At 63.4% G+C, this 24,814-nt stretch overlaps 5 protein-coding genes across 8 annotated transcripts in view; 1 reads left to right on the top strand and 4 right to left on the bottom strand.

The window, feature by feature from the left end:
• The first annotated feature begins 591 nt into the window (after window positions 1-591).
• Window positions 592-3,208, top strand: MSS51 (MSS51 mitochondrial translational activator). The gene is made up of 6 exons (XM_065732444.1): window positions 592-829; window positions 1,010-1,165; window positions 1,375-1,499; window positions 1,685-2,248; window positions 2,603-2,696; window positions 2,793-3,208. The coding sequence occupies exons 1-6, from the start codon at window positions 651-653 to the stop codon at window positions 3,001-3,003; spliced, it is 1,329 nt and encodes a 442-aa protein (XP_065588516.1). The 5' UTR covers window positions 592-650; the 3' UTR covers window positions 3,004-3,208.
• Window positions 3,209-3,500: 292 nt separating this feature from the next.
• Window positions 3,501-7,651, bottom strand: LOC136046099 (cytoplasmic phosphatidylinositol transfer protein 1-like). The gene is made up of 10 exons (XM_065732443.1): window positions 7,575-7,651; window positions 6,598-6,677; window positions 6,282-6,430; window positions 5,442-5,530; window positions 5,314-5,321; window positions 5,150-5,221; window positions 4,950-5,045; window positions 4,721-4,876; window positions 4,593-4,656; window positions 3,501-4,019 (listed from the first exon to the last, which is right to left on the bottom strand). The coding sequence occupies exons 2-10, from the start codon at window positions 6,643-6,645 to the stop codon at window positions 3,754-3,756; spliced, it is 948 nt and encodes a 315-aa protein (XP_065588515.1). The 5' UTR covers window positions 6,646-6,677; window positions 7,575-7,651; the 3' UTR covers window positions 3,501-3,753.
• Window positions 7,652-9,127: 1,476 nt separating this feature from the next.
• On the bottom strand, window positions 9,128-10,444 carry LOC136046125 (myeloid-associated differentiation marker-like). Its single transcript, XM_065732491.1, has one exon. It carries the CDS (start codon window positions 10,004-10,006, stop codon window positions 9,140-9,142), a length of 867 nt encoding a protein of 288 aa, XP_065588563.1. The 5' UTR covers window positions 10,007-10,444; the 3' UTR covers window positions 9,128-9,139.
• Window positions 10,445-10,545: 101 nt separating this feature from the next.
• On the bottom strand, window positions 10,546-18,600 carry SEPTIN12 (septin 12). 3 transcript variants are annotated; one of them, XM_065732472.1, is made up of 11 exons: window positions 18,546-18,600; window positions 15,991-16,845; window positions 12,577-12,750; window positions 12,172-12,300; window positions 11,963-12,044; window positions 11,745-11,882; window positions 11,540-11,657; window positions 11,362-11,457; window positions 11,190-11,286; window positions 10,985-11,036; window positions 10,546-10,866 (listed from the first exon to the last, which is right to left on the bottom strand). In XM_065732472.1, the coding sequence occupies exons 1-11, from the start codon at window positions 18,598-18,600 to the stop codon at window positions 10,716-10,718; spliced, it is 1,947 nt and encodes a 648-aa protein (XP_065588544.1). In that variant the 3' UTR covers window positions 10,546-10,715. The 3 variants fall into 3 exon arrangements, with proteins under 3 accessions (XP_065588544.1, XP_065588545.1, XP_065588546.1); XM_065732473.1 differs by lacking the exons at window positions 15,991-16,845; window positions 18,546-18,600 and adding an exon at window positions 15,101-15,437; XM_065732474.1 differs by lacking the exons at window positions 15,991-16,845; window positions 18,546-18,600 and adding an exon at window positions 14,446-14,575.
• Window positions 18,601-21,441: 2,841 nt separating this feature from the next.
• RAB11FIP3 (RAB11 family interacting protein 3) overlaps window positions 21,442-24,814 on the bottom strand; it is a 39,900-nt gene continuing 36,527 nt past the window's right edge. For both annotated transcript variants that reach the window (XM_065732441.1, XM_065732442.1), the window contains 5 exons: window positions 24,626-24,707; window positions 23,783-23,920; window positions 23,070-23,225; window positions 22,552-22,692; window positions 21,442-22,107 (listed from right to left, as the gene is read on the bottom strand). In XM_065732441.1, coding sequence (XP_065588513.1) covers window positions 21,994-22,107; window positions 22,552-22,692; window positions 23,070-23,225; window positions 23,783-23,920; window positions 24,626-24,707 — 631 coding nt within the window. In that variant the 3' untranslated portion in view covers window positions 21,442-21,993. The remainder of the gene's footprint in view (window positions 22,108-22,551; window positions 22,693-23,069; window positions 23,226-23,782; window positions 23,921-24,625; window positions 24,708-24,814) is intronic.

Genomic DNA, 24,814 nt, shown 5'->3' with positions numbered 1-24,814 from the left:
GCCGCGCCTCGCTTCCCGTAACCACGGCAACCCAGCTTATCACGCGGCACAGGCAGCCATCGCGAGATCTTAGCGCAGGGGAGCGTGTGCCCATCTTGACGCCATCTTGGATGTGGGCAGCCTGTGCCTGGCCCCTGTGGGGCTTGGTGGGGGAGGCCCCACACCAAGTGACTGTGTCCCCAGCACCTCCAGACTAATCTGCCTCCTATACCCCGTCCTAGCAGTAGGCATGGTGCCTGCCAGTCACTCACCCTCCCCTATGGTTGGCCAGTGAAGTCCCCCAGCCCCCCACTCCGTGCCCCGTGGGGTGAGGCAGGGCCCGGCCGTGGGCATGGGTACCCAGGAGCGAAGGGCCAGGACGGCGGGAGAAGGGCAGTCCGCCGTCACCCTGCTGCTTTCCCACATCCCTCCCCTCCACTGTTCCCGTGGGGGTTGGCCCCCTTCCCTGCGAGGCGCTGACCAGAATAGCTTTGCTATCAGATGCCCGCAGGGAAGCCTGGCCTTCTTGGGGCTGACATTTGAGCTCAGCCCTCCCTTGGCAGGAGCAGGACGAGTGCACAGCCACCCTGGTCACCGCCCCACTCCCTGGGACACCCGCAGGGTCTCCTTGGGGAGCTGGGCACCCTCAGAGCCCCGTGTGCTGCAGCAGCATGGCTCAGCGGGGCCGAGGTGCTGCCCGCAAGGCCTCCAAGAAGCCTGCAAAGCAGCCAGCAGCAGCGAGGGCTCCTGACATGGACTCCCTGGGCTTCCAGGCCATGGACAGCAATGTGCCAGGGCTGTCCCACGTCATCCTGAAGAAGCTCAACATGAAGAGCTACGAGGACTACAAGTGAGTGGGAGCAGCCAGGGTGGGCTGTGTGGGTGTCACACCTCTCATGTCTCCCCAGGACAAGGTGACACACCGGGCTTCTTGTCCCCAGCCAACCCCACTGGCTTAGATGGAAGACTCCATCCTGGCTGAGATGGGACAGATCCTGCTCACCTCCTGATGTGTCTGAGTTCCCTTCAGGTCTGCCATGGATGGGAGGAAGAAGGGCAGTGACTTTGGCATCCGGACTTACTTCGACATGTTCCAGAAGATGGAGGACACCTTCAAATTCTGCGCTGAGTGCAAGAAGCTTCCTGATGCCCTCCCCAACCCCAAAAGTCTCCGGCGATGCAAAAGGTATGGAGGAAGCAGTGCAGTAGTGTAGGGCTGAATGTCCCCTGGCTCCCAAAAGGGCAAGCTTAGCCCTGGGGCCAGGGTGAGGCTGGGGGTGCCAGCCCCTTTGCAGGCTCTCCTGCCCCAAATAGCAATGCAGCCATGACAGAGTGGCTCAGTGGGAGTGATCCTGGGCACCACCAAAGCCAGGCATGCTGCCTCTCTCCTCCCAGGTGCCAAAACGTGTACTACTGCAGCGTGGCATGCCAGCGTGCCAACTGGCCTCTGCACAAAAAGTTCTGCAAGAAGCTGAAGCTGGTGGCCCTGGACCGGCTGGTGGAGTGGCTCGTCTTCACAGGTGGGTCAGGGGATGCTGCTCCTACCCCATGCATTCCCCACAGCCTACCCCCTGGGTGTGGGAAGTCCCTTTTTCTGGCTTTAGTCACCCCACGCTGGCAGTGCCACTACATCCAGCAGCCATGGTGGGGGCAGGCAGCCTTGACCTGCTGTGCTACCACTGAAATGCCACTTTTCTGCCCGCAGGTGACATTCCCTTCCCCACAGAAACCTGGACAAAACCCGCTGGGGATGTGGCAGGCTGGGAGGACTGGTTCTCCATGCAGGAGCAGCTGGAGGAGAAGCTAGATGCTGTCCTGGCTGGGCGCTACATGAGCCTCCTCTGGGCCAACGCAGGCAAGCCCAGGCCAGAGGAGGGAGAGCTGCGTGAGTCCGTCCGGCGCCTTGTCACTGACTTCCACTCACGGCCACTCACCATCGGCCTGGGGCTGCGTCTCTTTGGCATCGACCCCCTTGCCAAGCCTCTCACCATTCACGTGGTGGGGGCATCCCACGTCGAGACCCTTAACACCCGGGTGACAGACTATGATGAACTGGCACGGATGTTCCCGGGCCAGCAGGGCATGGAGGTGGTGATGGTGGGCGTTGATGTGGTGGATGGGCCCATCATGAGGCCCCCCTTGGCCACGTCAGGACCCCCAGGGAAGGTCTATCTCAGCAGCTACAAGGGCCTGTACCATGACTTCTGGGAAGACCAAGTGGAGACGAAGCTGGCCTCCCGCCCTGACCTGGTGGTGGGCTTCCACCCTGGTGAGTGCTCAGGGTGCAGAGCCTGAGGTTGCTGGGGACTTTGGGAGGTGCCCAAGGCTTGCCATGGCTGGACAGTGAGCCACAGTGGGTAACACCCTGAGGATCAGGAACCAGCAGCACCCAAAGGGGTCCCTGTGTTTGGGCTCTGAATCTCAGTTCTGAGGCTCAGGATTTGGAGCCTGGAAGAGGACAGGAAATCTCCTTTCTAAGGGTGCTCAGTCCTTGCCACCAGCAGCACTGCAGCAAGATGGGGTCTGTGGCACAGAGCGGGGCCATGCCTCGTGCTGTGTCAGTCAGGCTCTGTGAGGTGGGGGGTACAGGATGTGTGCCCAGCTCACTGGTGTGTCCCTGTAGGTTTCCACGCCTGCCACGACCTCATGGCAGGCTGGCTGCCCACGCTGCTGCTTCTGCGAGACTACTGCCTGCCCACTCTCTTCACTGTCTACAGGTGAGTCCCATAGCATGCCCCCAGCTGGCTGTGGGGATGTCCCTATGGGGAGCACCCCAGCTGAGCAGTCAGAGTCCTCCTTTCCTCTCCTGGCAGCGAGCAGGAGCTGAAGTCCTCACTGCAGATCCTGGTGGAGTTGGAGACGTGTGTCACGGGTTATGCTGCCAACCCCTTTGCCTCGCTGCGGCCCGAGCAGGTCTATTCCAGCCCCAATAAGGCACCCGTGTACTGCAGCTCTCACTATATCACCCTGCTGGGGCCGGCCACCTCTGTTAGGGAGCTGGAGGGTGACAGTGATGATGACTAGCAGGGAGGGGAGTCATTTCCATCCCATGTGGTTGGAGGCATCGCTGAGCTGACCCTGCACGATCCTCCCTGTCCTGCCCCACAAACCCCAATCCCACTGCTGCCTTTTCCAGCCCAGCTGAAGTGTGCAGTGTGTGCTGTGGCTGGGGACAGTGCAGGCACAGTTTTGCCCCACAGAACCCAATAAACCACCACCGGGAGCCAGCCATCATATCTCCAGCTTTATTTCTGAAAAGGCCTATGTTTTCCCAAAGAAAACGCAGGTCTGAGCTTGCCCTGGCACCCCTCTCATCAACACAGCTCTCAGCTGCGGGGCCCAGGGTGGCCTCTGCCATCCCACAGGGAACCCCAGGAGGTGGCACTGGGCTGTCACTGTCACTCCCCTGCCCACCCTCCTGTGCCTGGTGCCTACCTTGCAGGGTGCTGCTCGAGCATCGCTCCCCGAGTGCCATGGGGCTCAGACTCAAGGGGCTGCACCAGGTGCCATTATGCCACCATGGCCTGATGCTGCGAGTGTCCCCTCCCCGTGAGCCAGCAGGTCCAGCACGGCAACGGTGACAGTGTCCCACCTGGGCACCCGCAGTGGCTCAGGGATACTGGCAAACAACACAGGGCCCCCTTGTGCCCTGATGGCAGGTCCCCCCCTTGGGGTCAGCATTTGTCGGAGGTGACGAGGTGGGTGGCAGGGCTGGCATGGAGGAGAGGACAGTCCAGCCAAGGAGGTGGCAAGGTGTGGTGGCACGACGTGGCATCACTCAGCGCTGGCACGTTCCCGCAGTGCAGGCAGCGTCAGGGTCTCCGGCGCCGACTTCTTGCGGGGCCGAGCTTTGGGGGGGGCAAGGAAGTCGGGGGCCTCGTCGCTGAGAGGGGTGGAGGGTGCGCTGGCGGGGGCTGAGTGCGTGGCTGTGGGCTGCCCCACCTCGCTGACCGAAATGGTGGGGGCCACCAGGCCGATGATCTCGTTGGTGGCCTCCTGCGTCTCCCGCTCGTACTGCCGCACCTCCTCCATGGTCATGCCTGCCGAGCACACGTGGGCTCACAGCTGTCTCCAGCACCCCCAGTGCCCCCCAACCCCTTGAGGTGCCAGCCCCGGGCACAGCATCCCTGCTGAGCTGTATATGGTGAAGGCAACAAGGGTTGGGGTGGAGGGGACAGGCAGGAACACGAGGGTGGCATCAGGACTCCATGGGGAGGGGACAGACAGACAGTGCAGTCAGGGGATGCTGAGCCATGTAGGGGGACTCCATGTGCACAGAGACCACCAAGGTGGCAACCCACAGGGATGTACAGGCAGGGGAACTAGGGGTGCTGGCTCCACAGCTTTGGGTTGTGGCCACTTATGTGTCTTGAAGGCACAAACCTTCCCAGGGACCTGTCTGGAAAGCAGAGAGCTGTACTGGCCCCACTGGTGACCCCAGTGGTGGTCATTTTGGATTGTCTGGCCGCAGTGCTGCTTTGACCAAGCCTTGCCCAGCACAGTTCCAGGTGTGCAGTGAGCTGGGGTAGGGGCATGGGGGTATGGGGCACCAGTGTGGCTGGTGGCTTTGGGAGCCCCATGTGCAGGGGCAGGGGGACATGGCAGGGACTCACCGCACCACTCGTCCACCCAGGTGAAGGCTTGCCGGTGCCCGATCAGCAGGATGTCCCGGATCACCTGTGACATCAGCACTCAGCACCCCGCATCCTCATGGCCCCCTCCGTGCCCTCAGCCCCCTCACCTTGTGCACAAACTGCTCCACCCTCGTCTGCAGCCCCCACACCTCAAACTTGACGGTCACCAGCTTGTAGGAACACATGATAGGTTTGGTGTGCTGGCGCCAGCCCTCCCGCAGCGGCCCCCGGCCCGTCTTGGCTGAGCTGAAGAATCGGGGGTCCTAAGGGCACAGAGTGGGGCTGTGAGCTGGGCAGGGGGGGACCCCGAGCGGGGCACCCCCAGAGCCCCATTACCTCCAGGCTGCGGTAGTAGCGCTCAGGGATCTCGTCAAAGGCGATGTCCAGGAAGGAAACCTCGTGGTCACCCAGGATTTTATCGCTGTGGAAGATCTGGGGTGGGGAGGGAGAGTGAGAGAGGAGGGCATCAACTGCACGTGTCTCCTGCAATGAGTTTGCCAGGTCTCAGGGAGGGGGAAGGGGTCGCTGCCACTCACGTTCTCGCTGTCCCCGCAGTTGTCCTCGTACTTGGTCTCAATGTAGATGGAGAACTTGGGCAGGAAGGAGCACTGTGGGGAGAGTGGCCGGGAGCTGGTCCCTGAGTCCTGAGGACACCCACCCCAGGGGAAAGGGATCAGGCTCCCCCACACCACCCCCTTACTGTGTATTCTGCAGGGACACGGGCAGCACGGAGCAGTATCGTGGGAGAGAAAGAGAGAAGTGAGACCGTGCCAGAGCCCTGTGGTGCCAGGCTGTGCCGTGTGCCCCGTCCTCACAACTGGGACTCACCGGTGATGGTGTAGGGGTAGTAGTTCCAGGCTTTCTCCGTGATGTAGAAGATGCGGGGCGTCACTGCCCGCGCCCAGCTGGGCAGCTTGCTGTGGGGGAATGCAGTGTGGGGTGGGTGCTGTCAGCGGGGCAGGGTGCAGCCCAGGAGCACAGCACTGCCCAATGCCAGCCAGCCCTGCCCACCGAGCGCAGCCCCTGAGCCCCACCATCACCCCAAGCCCTCTGTCCCTTCTCCAGGATTCCCATCACCCCATCACCCCCACCCCTGCCCCAGGCTCACCCCATTGCCCCACAGCCTGGTGCCCACAATGCCCATGTCCCCACCCTGGGTGCTCCAGTCCCCGCTCACAGTGTGGTCTCCCTCCCTCCCAGCAGCGGGGAACCGGGTGGTGTTTTTTGATTAATTTTCTGGCGTTATAAATAACATCCCCGAGTGGAGAATCGTGAGTGCCGTGGCTAAAAATATCCCGTCTAACGCCAGCGGCTCCCTGCGGGGGGAGCAGCCGCAGCTGGCGAAGGGGACACGGGGACAGCAGCACCGCGTGAGAGCCGCCCCACGGCACCCGGGGCTGAGTGGGGGATCACGGGGACACCCCTGGGATGGGCAGAGCGACAGCTTAGCCCTGCAATGGGAAACGGCGCTGTCCCTAGGACATGGGTGCACAGCACGAGGATGGGTGCAGCCCCTGGGAGATGCAGGAGATGGGCGCGTCCCTCCGGAGATCAGCAGCCCGGCGGATGCTATTCCCTGCGGATCAGGGATGGGGACACACCGCAGCAGTGTCCCCCAGCGGTGGGACGGGCGGGGACCCCCGACCCTCCCCACTCTGCACTCCTCACCTGGAGAGGTGGACGCGCTTCTCGGTGAACTGCCCGGGGCCGTGCACGGGGTCCTCGTGGGGCTCGTTCCGCACCACCTCCACTCCCTCGCCCTTCTCGCTCTCCTGGTGGCTGTGCTTGCTGATGGTGTACAGCTGCCCCACGCGGTACTGCAGCAGGCGAGAGGGGATGCTGAGCTCCAGAGGCACTGTGCACGCGGACGCGGTGCCGCGGGTGCCAGGCTTGCACCCCGAAGCGAGAATTCAGTACCCAAAAGCTTGGTGCCTGCCCCGAGAGAGGGGGGCAGGGGACCCCCACCCGCCGGCCCACTGCTCACCTCCTCGGTGGTGAGCGGCATGCAGATGCGGTACTCCTTGACCAGCATGGTGGTGGGGTCACGCGTGGATGCAGCTCATTCTGGGGGGGGGACACGGAGCGCGGTGACAGCGGGGTGCCGGGCTGGACGCTCACGTCGGCATCGCGCCCTGCTCCGGTGCCGGTGACTTCATGCGGCGTTGCTATGGCAGTGCCGTGAAGTCACCGGTGCGAGGTGCTGTCCGGGTGTACCCCTGGTCGGGGACACCCCGATACCCCGCAGCGCTTTAACCCCTTCCTTGCCACACAGACGCTGGTGCAGCTGTCCTGGAGTGCACCCCCACACAGCACCATCCACTGGGGCGCTGCGTTCCCACCCAGCGATGGGGGGCATCGGACTCGCAGGTGCCCGTGGGGACAGACCCCGAACACTCCACTCCTGCTTCACCCACGGCCGTGTCCCCACGAGGTCGGGGTTCCGCGTGGGTCCCTTTCCGGGATGACTCTGATCCCGGGTGGGGCATTGCCGGGCTGTCTCGCTCCCCCTGGGCTCAGAGGGGCACTCCGTCCGCAGGGAACACGGCGGGGACACGGCGAGGACACAGCCCCCACGCAGTGACCCCGAGCAGGCTCAGACCTGCCCGTCCCATGGGGAGGTGGATGGGGCTGCCCGGGCGTGACTGGTCCGTCTGGGGACACCGGCGAGCACAGGGACATCCCGAGGGCTTCCAGCTGATGGGGAGGGCTGCGAGAAGCCGCCCCCCACCCGCGCGGGCTCACAGAGCAGCGGCGACAGAGGTGACCATGGCGTGTGGCACAGCCAGGTGACAGCGGAACAGCCCGAGGACCACCGCGCTGCTCCCCACCGCTCACCGCGACGTGGGGTCCGGGGTCTCCATCGCCCCTTCCCCGTCACCCTCCCCGAGCATCTCCCGGGCAGCGCCCGCCGCCTCCGGGGCCGTGAATGGGGGGTCCCCGCCCCGACCCCGCCGCACTCACCCGGGTCCGCGCCGGTCCCGCTCCCCGCTGCCCGCCGTGCCCCGGCCGCCCCGGGCCGTGCGCAGGAGCTGCCGCCTCCCGCACCGCCGTTCCGGCGCACACCGACCCCTATGGGGAGGAATCCGCCGCGCACCGGCACCGCTCCGCCACTGCACCGGCACCGGCGCTCCGCGGCACTGGGCAGCCCCGTAGCACGGCACATAGCGTGGCACCAGTTCATCCCACAACACGGCACCAGTTCATCCCACAGCACAACACCGGTTCTCCCCAAGGCGTGGCAGTGGGGCTCCCCATAGCCCAGCACAGCAGAGCTCTGGTAACCCTCAACCTGATACCATCTGTTGCTGGTGCCCCGTGCACCCAGGAGGGCTCAGCAGCTCCCGGTAGCACCGTGTGCCCTGTGCTATGTCATGTCCTCAGTGTCCCCCCAGTGCCCACCCCCGTGCCCAGCCCCTACCTGCACCCCGGCCTCACCGTCCCCGCGTGCACCGGGTGCAGCCCGACGTGTCACCGCTGCAGTTTGTCACCAGCAACAGCCGCCACGTGCTGCTGTGCCTTTCCTCCATGAATTTCAATCAAGTCGGGCCCTAAAAATAGCTCTGCTGGGCAGGGCTGTGCTGGGGTGTGCGGCTTTTCCTTTATTTGCTCAAAAAATTTCTGCCTCTGGAGGCTGTGAGCGGCTCCAGCAGCCGAGCACGGCCCCGCTCTGGGGATAAGATGAAGCAGAGCTGTCCCCACAGGAGGACAGCCACCACTGGGACATGGCCAGGGGATGGGAGGTGCAGGGGACAAGGTGCTGCCGTGGTGCTGGAGGCACTGGGGAAGGAACAGGTGGGGATGGGCTGATGGCAGCGCAGCACTTGGGGCTGTGGGGGCACAGCATAGGTTGGGGACAGTGTGGGGACAGAGGGAGTGCCCAACCCACATCCGGGAGTGTGGTGGGCACCTCTCTGTACTGCTCTGCATCCTTCCTCCCTGAGTGCCACCGTGCTGGTGCTGCTAATAGCGGGACCATAGGGACATGGGTGGCACTGTGCCCGTCACCCAGGGAATGTCCCTGTGCCATCACCGCAGAGTAACACATACGTGGCCGCTCCGGCAAGCATGTCCTGAGCCGTGGGGCTCCCACCCTGGTGACAGCACGGAGCCATCACAGAGCATAGGGACCTCCCCCCCCCCCCCCCAGCAGCTGCATTCCTCCCAAACCCGTTCCGCAGGGCCCAGGTGCAGGTGCCAAGTACAGGCAGCCAGCTTGTGCTGCTCCTGGTTGTGCCACACTGACCTCCAACACCTCGGCGGTGGGTGGGAGAGAGGGGGAACCCGGCCTCCCCCGACCCACGCACAGCCATTGTGGGTCCCCACCCACAGCTGGAGGGGAAGAAAACGGAGAGGCAGAAACAAGTGAAAAATGACCCTATTTAATCCCAAAGCCCCTCCCTGACCCCCGGAGCACCCAGCACCCCTGCAGTGGGACGGAGCTTTCCAAGGCATCGGCCTCTTCCTCAGCTCCGCAGCACCCGGCCCCATGTGGCACCGCATCCCCTCGTCCCCCCACCCCACGGCCCTTAGGAAGGAGCCCTGATGAAGACCATCCTGGTGGAGTAGACCAGGTCCACGAGATAGGCGAAGAAGTTGAAGATGGTGAGGAAGGTGACGCCGAGGCTCTTGTTCCACCAGCAGTTTGTGCTGCACGGGTCGGGCCGGCTGCGGCCGTTGAAGCTGTACAGCGGCCATATGATGACGGCGGTGAGGTACATCAGCAGGGCCAGCGCGTTGTAGGCCACCAGCACCTTCTCCAGGGGGCAGGGCATGTAGCTGAGGCAGCGGCCGATGGTCAAGAGGATGATGAGGAGCGTGACGATGAAGCAGATGGAATAGACGGCCACGCACCACTGCAAGCCGGCGTAACTGTGGTATAAATCCAGCAGGGAGAAGATGAGGCAGGCGACGTACGCCTCGAACACCTTCAGCAGGCCGGGCACGGTGGAGAGGAAGCTGCTGATGTCCCCCGGGCGGGCGCGGGTCAGCCCCACCTCGAGGGCGTAGGCCAGGAAGCAGAGGCAGGACATGGCGGTGGCGGCCGCCTGGCGTGCACAGAGGGCCCCCCCGCAGGGGCTGGAGATGAAGGTGGAGGGGAACACCACGGAGCTGGTGAACACCATCAGCGCTGCCAGCATGGCGAAGGCGGCCGTCAGGTCGTCCCAGGAGACGGGCAGCTTGGGGGGCAGCTCCAGCAGCTCCAGCAGCAGGATCAGCAGAGTGACGGCGAAGCAGAAGCACCAGCTGAACATGCACCACGTCCCGTAGGGGCCGCCGAAGTGGCCGGTGGAGGCCACCAGGCTGAAGGAGAGGCAGGACAGCAGCACGGCGAAGATCCGCGCGATGCCCACCCAGGAGGTGACGGCACGTCGGTTCACCGACACCACCGCCATGGCCGTGCCACGCAGCGTGTGCCGCCGGGCAGCGCTCCTGTAGGGCTGCCGGGACGTGGGGTGGGGCACCGGGCCCCCCGGTCCCACTGCTGCCACCAGCACCGTGCAGCCAGTGCTGTGGGTGGATCATTAACGTGGGGCTGAGCCATGCCGAGCGAGCCGGGGGGGCCGGGTTCTGGCTGCCAGCCCGTGCCCTGCCCTGGGGCGGGGGCACAACGAGGCCTCCTGCGCTCCCTAGGAGCTCCTGGTGGACCCCCACGCTGTGCCAGGTGTAAGTGAGGGGCTTGGGGCCAAGAATGACCCCACGGCATGGGATCCCCCCCCCCCACCTGCTGTGGGACCCCTCCCACATCAGGTGGTGCCCATCAGGGAGCGGTTGGGTGTAGCCCCGCACCTCTGGGTGCCGCCTCCTGGCGCAGCCGCAGCTGATAAGCGGCTCAAAGTCCGGGTGCCAGCGGGGCGGTGGCAGAGAGCACTGCTGTCACCTGTGGGGCTGTCAGCTCAGAGGGTGGCACTGCAGGATGCCGGATGCTGAAGGCTCTGTTTTCACCTTTAATGCTGAGCGGGCTCCAGGCGTCCCAGCGGAGCTCGGGGACACCCAGGGAGCCCCCTCCGTTGGTCCGAGTGGGCTGGGGGGGCTGCAAGCTAAAGTGGCACAGTCACTGTGGGGCAGGGGATGGGCGCTGCCATGGGGTTGGGGTCCCAGGGCTCAGAGGTTGCTCTCGTCCCCATCCTCGTCCCTGCCCTGCAGCCCGCTGTTGGAGCTCGGTGCCGGCCGGTTGCTCTCGTTCAGCCGCCGCATGCGGTAGCTCTCGTAATGCACGTTGTGGGTGATGTCCTTGAGGTCCTGCAGGTGGGACCTGCCCAGGGACGAAGGCACCGTGTTACCCTCATGTACTCCCTGCAGCTTTGGGGTGCCCAGGGGCAGCCCCCCACCACCCGAGGGTGCTGTGAGGGATGACCCCCAGCCCAGCTCACCGGATGAGCAGGTCCCGCAGCATGGGGAACTCGCAGTGCGCTGGGTTCTCCACTGCAAGGCAAGGCAGAGGGCTGTGGGGTTGGCTCTGCACCTTGGGGACAGCACCCACCCATGCAGGGGGTGCACCCTTGGGTGCTGCTCCCTGCGAGGTGCCATGGTAGCAGCCCAGTCCTGTTCCTTGGGGACGCCATGAGCTGCCCTTACCTTCGATGATGCCCCACTTGGTCTTGCGGCCCAGCACCCGTTTGCCATTCACCTGGTGCTCCTGGTCAGCCCCCACCACGGCAAACGGGATCTTCTCCTTTGGAATCCAGAGAACACGGTCACCCTGGGCCGCCCCCATGCTCCCCCCCAGCACCAGCATCCCAAAACACACCCGGATCCTATCATTGAGCAACCGGTCATCCGGGTCCTCATCAAAATCCTCCTGCGGGTACACACGGATGGCATGGGCCTTCAAGTCCTGCTGGATCTGTGGGACACGGGGCGTGAGATGCTGCCAGACCACAGCAGGGGGGGCAGGAGGGCCAGGAGCCCCCTGTGCCTCCCCTCACCCGCTGCTTAAACTCCTCCCGCTCCTCCAGAGTGAGCGTGTCGGCCTTGGCGATCACCGGCACCACGTTGACGATCTTGCTCAGCCTCTTCATGAACTCCAGGTCAAGGGGACGCAGCCTGGGTGAGGGGGGGGGGAGGGACAGTTGTCACCCAGCCACCCCCCAGCAGTGTCTGTGGGTGCAGGGTCACCGCTGTGGTGCTCACCAGTGCCCCGTGGGGGGGATGAAGTACACGCAGCTGTGCACCCGACTGTCCGGGATCTTCTTCTTGCGGGTGATGAGGATCTCCTCACGCAGGTACCGCTCGTACTGCTCGTTGATGTATTTGATGATGGGGTCCCAGCTGGGGACAGGGGATGGCATCAGAGCAGCCCCATCGGGGTTCAGCCTCTCCCAAACGCCGCCACCGTGGCTGCGTCCTACCAGTTCTCGTTGTTGATCTGGTCCCCAAATCCCGGTGTGTCCGTCACTGTCAGCTTCATCTTCACACCCTTCTCCTCGATGACTGCAGGGTCAGAGGGATCCGTGCATTGAGGGGAAGCAGGGGAGCGAGGTCGGGGTCCCTCCCATCTCATCCATCCCCCTGTTCCCTGCCTCTCCCATGGCTTATGTGGACACACCCGTGACCTTACCGTGGGTGACCGACTGCAGCTGCACCGTCTTAGGGATGCGCTCCTCCTGGCCGGGCTGCGAGGCTTTGCGGCTCACCTTGGACTTGAAAAGGGTGTTCACCATGGTGGACTTCCCCAGCCCGCTCTGCCCTGTGGGGACATGGACAGCTCCGCATTGTCCCCTCCTGCACATTTATAAACCCCCCCACCACAGCTCTGCCTGGAAGCACCCCAGTCCTGCAGGACAAGGCTGGGACCATATGGCCCAACTCCCGGTGTGCAGGGAGCACAGCCATGCCACTGCATGATGGGACCCATCCTTCTTCAATCTATTGTTGCTTCAGCCTCCCCGAAGCCCCATTTCCCCCTCTCTCTCCCCACACGGTGGCATCAGATTCCCAGCAGCCAAACCCCGCGGGTGCTCACCGACAACCATGATGTTGAACTCAAAGCCCGTCTTCATGGTCTTCACCTTCATCTGCTCGAGCACCGCCTCGATCCCCACGTACCCGAACAGCTCATGAGCCCCGCGGTCAGGGGGCAGCTCCTGGGGCACGGCTGCCGCCTCCATGCTCTGCTCCTGGGGCTCCAGGTTGCTCCCTGGGCAGGGTGAACACGGGGTGAGCAGGACACCCCAGAACCCGTCCCTAGCACGCTTCCCTTCCCACCAGGACAGCAGGACGCCTTTGGTGCTGCTCACCCTGTTGCTGTTGCCCCAGCAGCAGCTGTGCCGGTGGGCACACAGCCCCAGCACATTCCTGGCAGCCGGCGAGGTGAAGCACAGCAACGGGGCATGCCACCTCCTGGCACCATGGGGATGAGGGTGTCCCGCAGTAGCACCATTGGGGCGGCCCCGGTGCACACAGAGGGTTCTGGGCACGGCACAGGATGTGCCACCCCTCATCGCTCCCAGCACGGTGGCAGCAGCGTGGGGGTGATGGCAGGTGACAGCAGCAGTGCCACCGCGGGGCCACCGGGTGATCAGAGCCCAAGGAGCCGCGAGCTGTGCAGCCCACACCCCCGCCCCAGCCTTTGTGTGGCGGCTTAGGGCCCCCAGAGCCGTCGTTCCCCTCCTCCTCCCCTCCTGGCACGGCCATTGTTTGGGTCCTACCTCCGCCACGCGCCGTCCCCACTCCCACGCAGCTGCCTGGGGACGAGGGGACCCCGGGTGTCCCCGGTCCCCGTCACTGCAGCACTGCAGCCTGGTCCTGTCCCTGCTGGGCTCAAACACGGGCTGCAGCCTGGCTGCTCCCGCACATGCCCAGCATGGCAACGACCCAGCCTCCCCACCGCCCCTCCTCTCCCACTCGTGCACCGAATTCACTCACTCCACACACAGCCCCAAGCCCTGCCAGCAGCGATGGGGACCTCAGCGCAGCAACATCCCTTTCCCCAAAGCGTCCCCCCCTTCCCCAGCACCCATCGCGTGCGTGTCCCAGCTGCACAGCTCCACGCCCCCAAAGGGCAAAGGGAGAGCTCGCTGTCACCCACCTGGCATTGGGGGTTCAGGCACCGGGGACCCCCGCACCCAACGCTGCCCACCCCGATGCCGCAGTGCCCCACGGCGCCTGCGTCCCCCGGCCCACACCGCAGCCTCCCCGCATGGCACATATGTGCCAGCCCACTTCTTGGCACCAGAGAGGCTTGGGCGGCAGCTTGCTGGCACTGCCATGTGCCATGTGGCCTGGGGACGAGGGACATGCAGCACCTGGCCCGGAGGTGCCGGGAGGTGGATGGAGCGGATGCACTCCTTGCTGCAGAAACAGCATCTCAGAGTGGGGGTCCAGGTGCCCCATGCCCACTGGTGGGTGCCAGACTATGACAGCAGCAGCCAGGATGGGACACCCTGGTGACACCACCCCAGGGTGCTCCCAGTGTGGAGACGTTCCCCTCCAAACCTGGCACAGCCCAGCGGGAGCCGGGCTCCTGCAGCCCACAGCACCTCCCGCCCGGCTGAGGCTTTCCTCGGAAGTGTCAAAACACCAGGACTTCCTGATGACAGCAGTGACACCCACCCGGCAGGGGGGGGGGTGCTGGCAAGCCTGCAGGGCCCCATCCTGCCCTGCCCACAGCTCAGCACGACACCCAACCCCCCCATGCACCCACCGCCACGGGACAGATCTGGAACCGAGTGACAGAGCCACTGCTGTGTCACCTCATCGTCCACCCCCCCACCCATAGCCACCACAGAGTGCCACACGCTCACAGCGCAGCTCTGTGCATCCCCCTTTCCTCCTCCACTTCCCAGACCCACCCCAAGCAGTAGACCCCCTCCTGCCCCTCACACCTCCTCACCGTCGGGTTGCGGGGTGCCCACGTTCCCCTGGGGTGGCACCCACACCGGGTTCCCAGCACGGCCGTCACCTCCCGCCCCGTGCCGTGCTGTGCCGAGCCGTGCCGATGGCAAAGCCAAGCAGACACAAACATTATCCCTTCATGTGGCCCCGGATAATGGCTCCCTGCAGACAGACCTGTTCCGAGCTAATTGAGGAGGGTTTATTTTCCAGGCTGGGACGGGTAAACCCGGGTTCGTGGTCTCCCGGCATGGTTTAATTACTGATGCGGCGTTAATCGGCATGTTGGCCGGGAAGTCTGTAATAAGCTCAGGGGGTGGAGGTGGGCAGGAGGGGATGGGAAAGGAGCACGCATCGCTGGGAGTGCGGCCCCATGGCCCAGAGGCTCTGCTGCACAGATGGAGGGCATTGAGTTGCCCAGCCCATGCGACGGCCCAGCTGCGGCCATGCCATGGTGGCGGTGCTACACGCAACCCGAGGGGACAGCAGTGACAGCCATACCCATAGCCAGACCCGGAGCCACGAGCAGAAGCAGAAGTGAGAGCGCAGGGCCCCACCGCGGCGATGGCGACCAAAATCCGATGGTGACAGCCAGCAGCTCCACGCCACGCACCGGGGGACCTGCACACCCACCCCACGCCCTCAGCCATCCCTACCTTGCCGCGCCACGAACCGGTCACCGCTCACCGGCCGAATAAGTCCCGGGATGCAGGCAGGAGGAGGCTGCAGCCCACAGCCCCTCCTCCGCTCCTCCTCCTCACCCCGGGGCGCTGTGTGGGCGCTGGGTGGAAGTGAAACGGGGCGGCCGTGGAGCGAAGCTCAGCGCTTCCTGAAGAGAGGAGTGCGCCCGAGAGCGCACCGTCCCCATCCCGGCGCCCTCACGCTGCCCTCCGGCTCACACCCACCGCGTGACCCATCCCGTCCCCGGCACCCAACCACCGTCCCCACCGTGTCCCCCAGCGCGGGTGCAGCCGGGCTGGCTCGGCCACGGGCATTGCTGCTGCATGATTCACGCAGCCCCGAGCAGAGGGATGGATGGAGGGATGGAGGGATGGATGCCTCTGCGCGCGTCAGTACTTAGAGGGCGGCGTGAGAGACACCTGAACGAGACAGCAGTGCTCCCCAGGCACACAGACAGCTCTCCCCAGGCACACAAACCACGGCGTCCGGCCCCAAGCATGGCGCTCCCCCAGGGATGGATGGGCTGAGCCTGGTGCCTGGGGGCCCCGTGGTGCACCTGGGCTCCCCACGGCAAGGGGACGGAGGGGACGTGGGGCTGTATGGTGGTGCCTGAGCAGGACTTGGTGCCACTCAGTGCCACTGATGGCCACACGAGTGACATTCAAGTGGCATCTGCGACACGTGGCCATTGCACATCTCCGCTAGCATGGATGCAGCCGATGGCACAGGAGTAACACTGGGATCCTGCAGGGCTTTCCCACTGTGACCACATCCCCACCAACACCATTCCCCAGCACCAGCGGTGGTGGCACAAGGTGGCAATGTCACACCCAGAGAAGGGACAGAGGGGAGGAGTGAGTCCTACCGTGCTCCGGAGTCACCGTGGCACAGCATCCATCTGCAGCCTGGCGGAGCCCGTGCGGCATCACCGAGCAGGTCCCCATGGCAGGGCCGGTGCTGCCGATGTCCCTCGGTGCCACCAGGGTGCCCGGCCCCAGCACCATCCCCCCGAGGAAGGCGGGCTGGGAGCTCACCTGCACCGTCTGTGGCTGTGACACCAGCTTGAAGGGGGCGGCCCGGGGGAGCAGCCCCTCGCTGGGGTTGGCGGCTGCAGCGGCGGCCAGGGGTGTCGGGCGGGCCAGGCGGGGGCTCGCGCTGAGGCTGACCCTGAGCTGTGCGCGGGGCAGCCCTGGGGCCACCTCACCACCTGAGGAGGAGGAGGAGGAAGGCAGGTGGGCGTAGGGCAGAGCAGCAGGGCTGCGGGCACCCCATGGTGGTGTGGGGCATGGGGCTGGCAGGGGGATGCCCGGTTCCTCAGCGATGTGCAGGTCCAGTGCCGGCAGCGAGCTGTGCCCGGCAGCCACGTGCAGGGAACACTCAGCATCCCCTGGGAAGACGCAGCCGTGCGATGGCACTTTCTTCAAGCAGGGGATGGAGGCCAAGGGGGCCGAGGGCAGCTGGGGGGCCGCGGGGCTCTCCAGGCTGGAGCTGGAGCTGCGCAGGCTCTCGCCGTCGCTGCCAGGCCCCGTGTGGCTCTGGAAGGAGGTGATGCTGCCGGGAGCCCGGCCGGCACGGTGCTGACCCCGCAGCAGTGGGCTGTGGGGTGCAGGGCCGGGCTGCAGGGCCCGGTGGTTCTCAGTGGCACCTGCAGGCAGTGGGGACGCAACGGGGGAGCCGGGAGCGTCGCCTGCATCCTCTGCCTCAAACGATTTCTTGAGAGCTGGGGAGAGATGGAGAGGTGTGAGGGTATCACCGGGGCTCGGGGGCACCGTGGCCGTTGGGAGTGCTCCCCCCGTGCACCAGGTGCCAAAGGGCCGTCTGTGAGCCCGGCCCGGATGGGAAATAGGATCGGTGTCGCCGGCCCTCGGCTTTGTTCCCCAGTGCTTATCTGTGGGTCGGTGCCGTGGCTCCCGGCTCCCTGCACCGCACAGTGCCTGCTTTATTCCCCTGTAAGGGATCCGGCCCCGCGTAACCAGATCCCCTCCCGAGCCGCTGCTCTCCCGCCCCTCTCCCCGCACCCAGCACAGCTCAGCGCAGGATCCCTGCCCTATTCCGCCGCGTTAACCCTGAAGCCGACTGACGGCACAGCCATCAGATGGCACTCCCATCCTACGGCGGTACTGCCCCGCCAGGAGGGCTCTGACCCTTCACGACGAGCAGACAGACTCAAACGGGGGGGCTGGGTCCCGCGTTGCGTCCTGGGGCAGCGAACTCTCCTCCTAATGCTCCCCCCACCCACCCGCAGCCCTTTGGGTACCGCAGCAACGCCGCTGCCATAGGGGCACCCCGCTTCCCGGGGTCTGCTCTCTCCCAGCTGCACTGCCGCGGTGGGTCTGCGCGGAGGGACCCCACAAAGCTCCCCTCCCCCCTACCCCCCTCTGTATCCCCCCTCCAGGAAGCGGCAGTGAGGACCCCCCTGGAGCTGCGCTCTCTGCCAGATCCCCCCCAGCGGCTCCGTTCGGTGCCGGCTCCCCACGGAGAGCGCCGGGGGCCGAGGCTCCCACGGAGCCAACCCCGGCCCCCCCACCCCGACGGGCTGCCATGCGTGCGGCACGAGGCCCCGTCTGCAGCGGGTGATGGGAATGGGGACAGGGAGCGATGGGGATAAGGGGGAAATAGGGACCTGGAGCGATGGGTACAGGGGAGGTTAATGGGGACCGGGAGGTGATGGGGACCCGGGGGACAAAGGGGACCCGGGGCGATGGGGCCGGGTTGGGGCTCGGTGCCCCGTCCCCTCCCTAGGTCACCGCCCCGTGCCCGGGGCTGGGCACAGGGGTCAGGGGTCGGGGCGGGGGTGATGCTAATAACAGCTCTGGGCCGGCAGGTATGTCCCAGCCCGGGGCTGCCGGGTGAGGGTGGAAGAGGGGTGGAGAGGGACATAGGTTTTTGCCCCCTCCCTTCCTCGCGTTTCTCCCCTCGCCGCACCCCGTTCCACCCGTACCCCCCCGGTAGGTGCTGCATTCCTCCCATCGAGGGCAGCAGCCGCCCCAGGTCGGGTTTCGCCGCCCGCTCCTCCCCGCGCTGCCCCTTCCCGACCCCGGCGAGCGGCGGGGAAGAGGGGGAGGTGGGGGGCGGGGGGTTGGGGGCCGAAAGGAAGATAAAAAGGGGGGAAAAAAGACAAAAACACACACACACACACACACACACACAAAAAGCCAAGTCCCGTTGTTGCCGGGATCCCCCCGCGCCCGGCCTCGTTCGGTTGCAAAGAGTGGGAGAGCCCACGCGGGTCTCGAGGTGTACGCGTGGGGCAGTGCACAGAGACACAGACAGACACTACACACACACACACAGACCATTTACACGCAGACACGCGGAGATACACGCGCCGACCCCGCGGTGAGAGCCCTTCACCCACCCACGGGGGAACGGGGCCGCGGGTGGGGCTCGGGGCGGAGGGGAGGGGGGTCCCGACCGCACCTTCGAAGTCGCTGAGGATCCCGTCCAGGTGCTCCTTCACCGAGAACCGGGCCATGGGCGCGGGGGGGGTGAGGGGCTGCCCCGCATGGGAACCGCAGAACGGAGCGGAGCAGCGGACCGGACCGGGACGGCGGCGGCTGCCCCGGGCTGTGCGGGAGCGGAGCGGGAGGAGGAGGACGGGAAAGAGCGGGAGGAGGAGGAGAAGGGGAGGGATGCAGGGGGCGGGGGCGGCGGCGGCGGGGGGAGGTACTGCCCGCACCCCGCCCCGGCCGGATCCCCCCACCCGTGTCCCAAGCGCATGGCACTACCGGGGTGGGGTCCCAGGGACCCCGACCCCTCCGTCTGTCCCCATCTCACGGCAGCACCGCGATGCTGCTGCCCCTTCCCCACGTGGCGGATGGGGACACGCGTGGGCACCGGCGGAGGATGGAACCTCCTCTATCCCTTGCTGAAAGCCACGGGCAGAGCTGGGGAACCCCCTCGGCCCCCACAGAGGGCAGCAAAGAGGTCCCCGACCCCCAGCAGGGCTGCTCCTAATGCCCGGCCCGTTGGGTGTGTGTGTGTGTGTGTGTGTGTGTGTGTGTGGACTTTCTGCACTCGCAGTGATTTCCTTCTTGGAAAAGAGGAGAAAAGTGCGAATTTCAGGCTGTGCATTTAAGGCTGGGGTTTACCTAGTGCTTGGCTCCTCGTGCTGTGCCCTGTGAGCATCCTTGACTTTGTCCTTGTCCCAGAACATTCTCGTCCTGCATCCAGGAACATCCACAGGGACGGGTTGCCTGTCCAACTCTCCCACACTGAGCAGGGAGCAGAGAGCCATAAACCAATGATGGGTAAATGAATGCATTCATTAGGAACAACGTTTGGGGCTCTCTGATGGCACAGAGGTTGGTTGGGGCCAGACCCTGAGGGCTGCTGATATGGCCCCACAGACACCCCCAGGGGATTCAGGGTGCACTGGGACATGGGGATCTCTGCAGCATCACTGGAGAAAGTCCGCAGCATTCAGCATCTCTGTCGGGAGGGACTCCAGGAGGGTCTGGAGGCATTTCAGGGGCCTCACAGAGGGCTCGGGAGCACTTGAGACCTCTCCGGGCCCTTCAGAGGAAGGCTTGGAGTGCTTTCGAGCTGCTGCAGGATATTTCTTTCGGTGCGTTTTCAGCTATTTCAAGGAGTTTCAGAAGAGTTTGAGAGCTGCTTGGAGCACTTTTGGCTTTTGGGGCCGTGACGGGGGAGGCTCCCCGTGCAGCCCAGGTGCTCAGCACTGCCCTTGCCCTGTGGGGCTGGAGCTGCTCAGGGTGTTTCAGGGCTCCCCAGAGTGCCAGAGGAAATAATCCCAGCACCCTTCAGAGCTGTTCAGGACCTTTGGGGATGCTCAGGGAGGTTTTGGAGTGGCAGCTGGGAACGAGACAGAGCTGTTTGCAGCAACGTGGAGGGGATTTCAGAGCCCTTCGGGGTAGCTTACCTGGGCTTGGAGGAGGCACAGAGACATGCACGGCTCAGCAGAGAATTTTAGGGTATTTTCCATGGTAGCAGAGTGGGTGGAGGAGCTCTCAAGGCACACAGCAGTCTGCAGGCAAGGGAAACTCCACATCCTCAGCCCCATCCCCATAGGGCAGCAGGACATGGGGACGAGGGCAGTGCTGGCTCTGGAAGTCCCTGTGCCCATCCCCAGTGCTGCTGTGCCCTCCTTTCCCCCTGTCCCACCCCATGGACCCCCCCAGAGCCGCAGGAAGGAAGGGCCGAGGGCAGGAATGGTAACAGCATTTAATGGGACAAGAACTGATACATCATTTCAGACAATACTGCTTTCACCCTTTTGGGACTTCCTTCACGTATGGGACGAGGAGGGGTGGGGGAGAGAGGAACGTTTATGGGAAGTACAGGTTGGTGTGGTCCTGTTGTTTTTTTATTTATAGGGGCTTTAAAGCATGGTGAATGTGCAAGTCAGTGCTCTGTTTGCTTAAAACTTTTTTTTCCCGGTGCTTATTTACAGTTACAGTACCTCTTTGTGAGAGACAGGAAAAAAAAAAGACGATTGTAGTAACTGGGGATCGGCGACCCCGAGTCGAGAAAGGCAGATCTCCAATATTTATATATTTATACATATATATATATATGCTTTTGTGTTATACACAGATACATTTCTCTCTTCTTTAAAGTATTAAAAAAATGATCAACCTTCATTCTATAAAAATACCTACTCTACAAGATAGAAAAATTTCCCTCTCCAAGTATACACTGATTTACACCCAAAGCTTCTCTGGAAATGTACACGACGTGGCCCCGTCCCCCAGGATGGAGCGTGGGGACACAGCGGTGGCTCTGGGCTCGGGCTGTGGGGACAGCCCACGGCTGACTCATGACACAAGCAAGGAAAAAGAGCCACCCTGTGGGCCTGGTGCAGCAAGGGAGCCAGATCCCAGGGCAGCGGGTTGGGATGAGAGGCTGCTCCCATGGGTGCACCTTGCTGCGGCCACCAGAGCGAGCAAGCTGCCCGGTGTGAGCATGGCTTGTGTTTCCCAGCCAGCTGGCTGTGTTTGCAGAGGCCTCCTGCCCCTGGCAGCACAGAGAGTGGTGATGCTCAGAGCTCGGAGCAGCCACCCCCCCGTCCCCATCCCCAGCACAGGGCCAGGAGCGGGTTTCTCCCTCCGGGACCACAGCCATCACCGGCAGAGCCCCGCTCCGGGCTGGGACGACAGGCCACAACCCCCACCCCAATCCCTGCAGGTGGGATGGAGGGATCAGCTCTGCCGTGGGGCCACGGCAGCGTCCGACCCTGTGTTTTGGAGCCACAGACAGTGGTGAAATAAATAAGGAGGTGGGTGACACTGCACTCATGCCCTGTCCCGAGGACGGCCGCCCCACCGCCTCTTGGTGCCACCGGTGAGAAGCGACCCGTTCCCAAGCGAAAGCAGCAGGGCAAGGATTAACTGTGCCAGCTGGATGAAGACATTTGCATTAAGTTAATTAAAAAAAAAAAAAAAACCCAATCATCACCATCATAATTCTGCAAGTCCAGGACGCGTTTCCCTCTTTCTGCCCCAGTGAGTGAGTGTGTCATGGACACTTTGGCAAAGCAGACACCCGGGCTGGGCAGGGCAGGGGGGGGAAACGTTCCTGCTCCATCCCGGCCCCTGCAGTTCAGAGGAACCCCTCCTCACACCCATGCGGGGCCGACCCAAGTCCTTCCCATGTTTGCCCATTGCCTCCATTTCTCCTCCAGGTTCCCTTTTTCCCCTCAAAGCCAGAAGGGTATCAAAATAACAGACTCAGACAACAAAGCTTTGCTGCTGGCTCTCTGCCTCCATGCTCCACCGCCTGACCCACCACCGATCCAACATGATGCTTCCTTGTGCCTTCATCAAGAGCAAAGATGTTGCCAGTCCCTCTTTTATCCTCTCAGAGCACCAAATCCACAGAGTGCACAGCACACAGCTCTTGGCCGCCCTTACTTCACTTCCAGGATGGAGGGGTTGGTCTCCATGATGGCCACGATGATCCTGTCGATGTAGTCCTGCAGGCGGAAGTTGATCTCCTCTTGTTTTTGAATCGCTTCCATGAGCTGGGAGGGAGAGAAGGGTTGAAGTGGTCACTGCTGTCCGGGGACAGAAGGAGGGCTTCTTGCTGCCTGACCCATGCCATTCTGTGACTCCACCGTAAGGAGATGCCCTCAGCCACCAGCCCTGCTCACCTCAGCCCCTGGACCTGAGGTCTCTAGGGCAGCTGTTCCAGCTGCTGGGGTTTTATTGCAGCTGCACACACACACATACACACACACGTTTGCTGGTCCAGCCCAGGAAGAGGAAGGCAGAGCAGTGGAGCAGCTTCCCCCGTTCCCACGAGCCAGGGCTGGCAGGCAGGGCAAGTCCCAAACTCCCTTTAAAGCACTGCTCTCTGTCTCATGACAGCTTTCAGGTGGGGACTGGGAATGAGCTGTACCGCAGCCAGGCCACGTGGGCTCCTGCCTGGTTTTGTTGGGAGGGAAAGGGAAGCCCCAGGCACGCACCTCATCTCTGGAGACTGAGCTGATCTCGGCCGCCAGGGATTCAGAGAAGGAGGCTGAGAAGAGGTTCTTGGCACCCTGGATGCTCAGGTTGATGATCTGCCCATTCAGCTCATCGTTCTGCTCCTTCAGGCTCCTGTTATCCTGTTCACAGGGGGCACATGTCAGGTGCTGAGTGGTCCCTGCAAGCAGACCCATCCAACCCCACTGCACAGCTGGGGAAGGCAGGGGCTTCACAGGGCACTGGGAACAGCACATGTTCTCTTGACTCTGACTGGAGAGCATCTGGAAACACGGGGCAGGTCTAGGGGTCCTAGCATACAGGGGTCCTGCATACATGTCATCCTTCAGAGGAAGGATCCAAGCTCTCCTGTCCCTGCATAGGGGAGCAAGGAGCAGCAGGATGCTGCATCCAAGGTCAGGAGGGAGCACCCTGCTGACCAAGGGGCCAGGCAAAAGGGGAAACAGCATTCCTTATTGCAAAACAAGATGTTTGCCCCCCCCCAGCCTGCCACACCTACCTGCTTCAGCTGCTTGATCTCCTGCTCCAGCTCAGTCTCCCGCGTCCTGCTGTTGTACTCCTGCAGCCCCATGCTGCTGCTCCGGCCTCGCCGCTGCTCACATTCCAGTTTGAAGAGCTGCAAGTGCTCGAGCTGCTTCCTGAGGTCCTCAATGAGCTGCAGCAAAAGGAAGGGGACAGCTGAGTGCTGGCACTGACTGCAGCCATAGGGACACATGGGTGGCCTCCTGGCTGGGAGCATCTCCCTCCTGCCACAATGGGACGTGCTGTGAATCCCCACATGACACCAAAACAACAGCAGCTTCCACTCTGAGATCCCAAACTCCATTCCTATCATGATGGCAAGCACTGCTTGAGCCTCAGCTGGAACTAAATGGAAGGGGGTGGCTGGCGGCCCGTGTTTTTGCCCCCAGACACGCAGACAGCTTGGAACTCTCACCCAAGCTGCTCTCTCTTCCCCTTTGCTAGCACCTGCTGGTTCCATGTGCTGCTGCCACAGCTCCTTTGATGCAAGGGAGCAACTGGCAAGGGTGGCACAGCCCAAATGGGTTTCCAGATGCAGGCAGTCATGCTTGGTTGAATTTTAACGCAGGAAAAAGTGACAGATGTTTACTACCTTTCTCCACCCAACTATGACCAAATTCTCTAAAAATTGGCTTTGGAGATGGTGTTGAAGCTAGAGATGCAAAGCTGACTTGTTTTGGCGCTCCCCACCTCCTGGGTCGACTCCTTCTCCTTCTGAAACTGGTGCCTCTCCTGGCTCAGCTTGTCTCCCATCTTCCTCTTGTTCTCCTGCTCCTCCGTGAGCTGCACTGTGAGGTCCTCGATCTCATCCAGCAGCTTCTGCTTCTCCTGCAAGGACACACAGGGCGGTCTCAGGCCTTGCTGCCACCCATGCTAGAGGTGCTGGGTGAAGTTTCTCACCCACTGATGCCAACAGCCCCATGTTGGGCACTTGCCTGTTATGGGCATTTCCCAACTCATCCCATCCCTAGGTGGATGCAAGGTTCCCTGCGAGGAAGCCTTTGGCTTTCCCAAAGTCCCAAATGCCACCAGGACACAGTGGTTCTCCCATCTGCAGCCTCACAGTGCTTACAAAGCCTCAGGGCACCGAGACAACGCTGCCTTGGCCATGGCAGTGGTGCCCTGCAGGCTCAGAGGCCGTGAGAGTGTGTGCAATGCTGAAGGGCCTTCAGATGGGCAGAGATATGGTTGCACATCAGTTTTAATCTTACATCTGCCACAAGCTCCAACAGAGCCACAATGTAAACCTCTGGACCAGAAGTGGGACCTGCAAGCACATCCTCTTCCACGTAACGGAGAGGAGCCCTACCAGGCTGCAGCCTCCTGGCCCCAGCACAGGGAGAGGGTCTGCGAGATAACACAGCGCTCTGAAGACTCAACACACAGATCCCAGTGACAGCTGCCTGCCCGGGTGTGAAGCAGACCTAACCCGCGGCTGCTGCAGCTGCAGGGCTGTGGACCTGCCTCCAGCAGAGGGCACGAGTCCCTTCCTGCAGCCAGGCCACCCGCTGCTCCACGGGACATGGTTCTCACCTCCTCAAGCCTCTCGATGTTGGCTCTTAAACAAGGGACACAAGACCTCAGCTCGCCGTTCTCATCATCCAGTTGCTGCAGCCTGCAACAATAAAGAGGTTTGTCAGAAATCCCCCTCCCCAGATATCCCAAGTGCAGGAGAGTGGGATGAAGCATCACCACTATCAAAACAGGACCTGCTGGAGGCAA

The sequence above is a fragment of the Cyrtonyx montezumae genome, unplaced genomic scaffold (genome assembly GCF_038088225.1).
Source record: "Cyrtonyx montezumae isolate F1298 unplaced genomic scaffold, pur_monq_1.0 scaffold_16, whole genome shotgun sequence".
Classification (NCBI taxonomy): Eukaryota; Metazoa; Chordata; class Aves; order Galliformes; family Odontophoridae; genus Cyrtonyx; species Cyrtonyx montezumae.
This window is presented reverse-complemented; position numbering and strand designations above follow the sequence as displayed.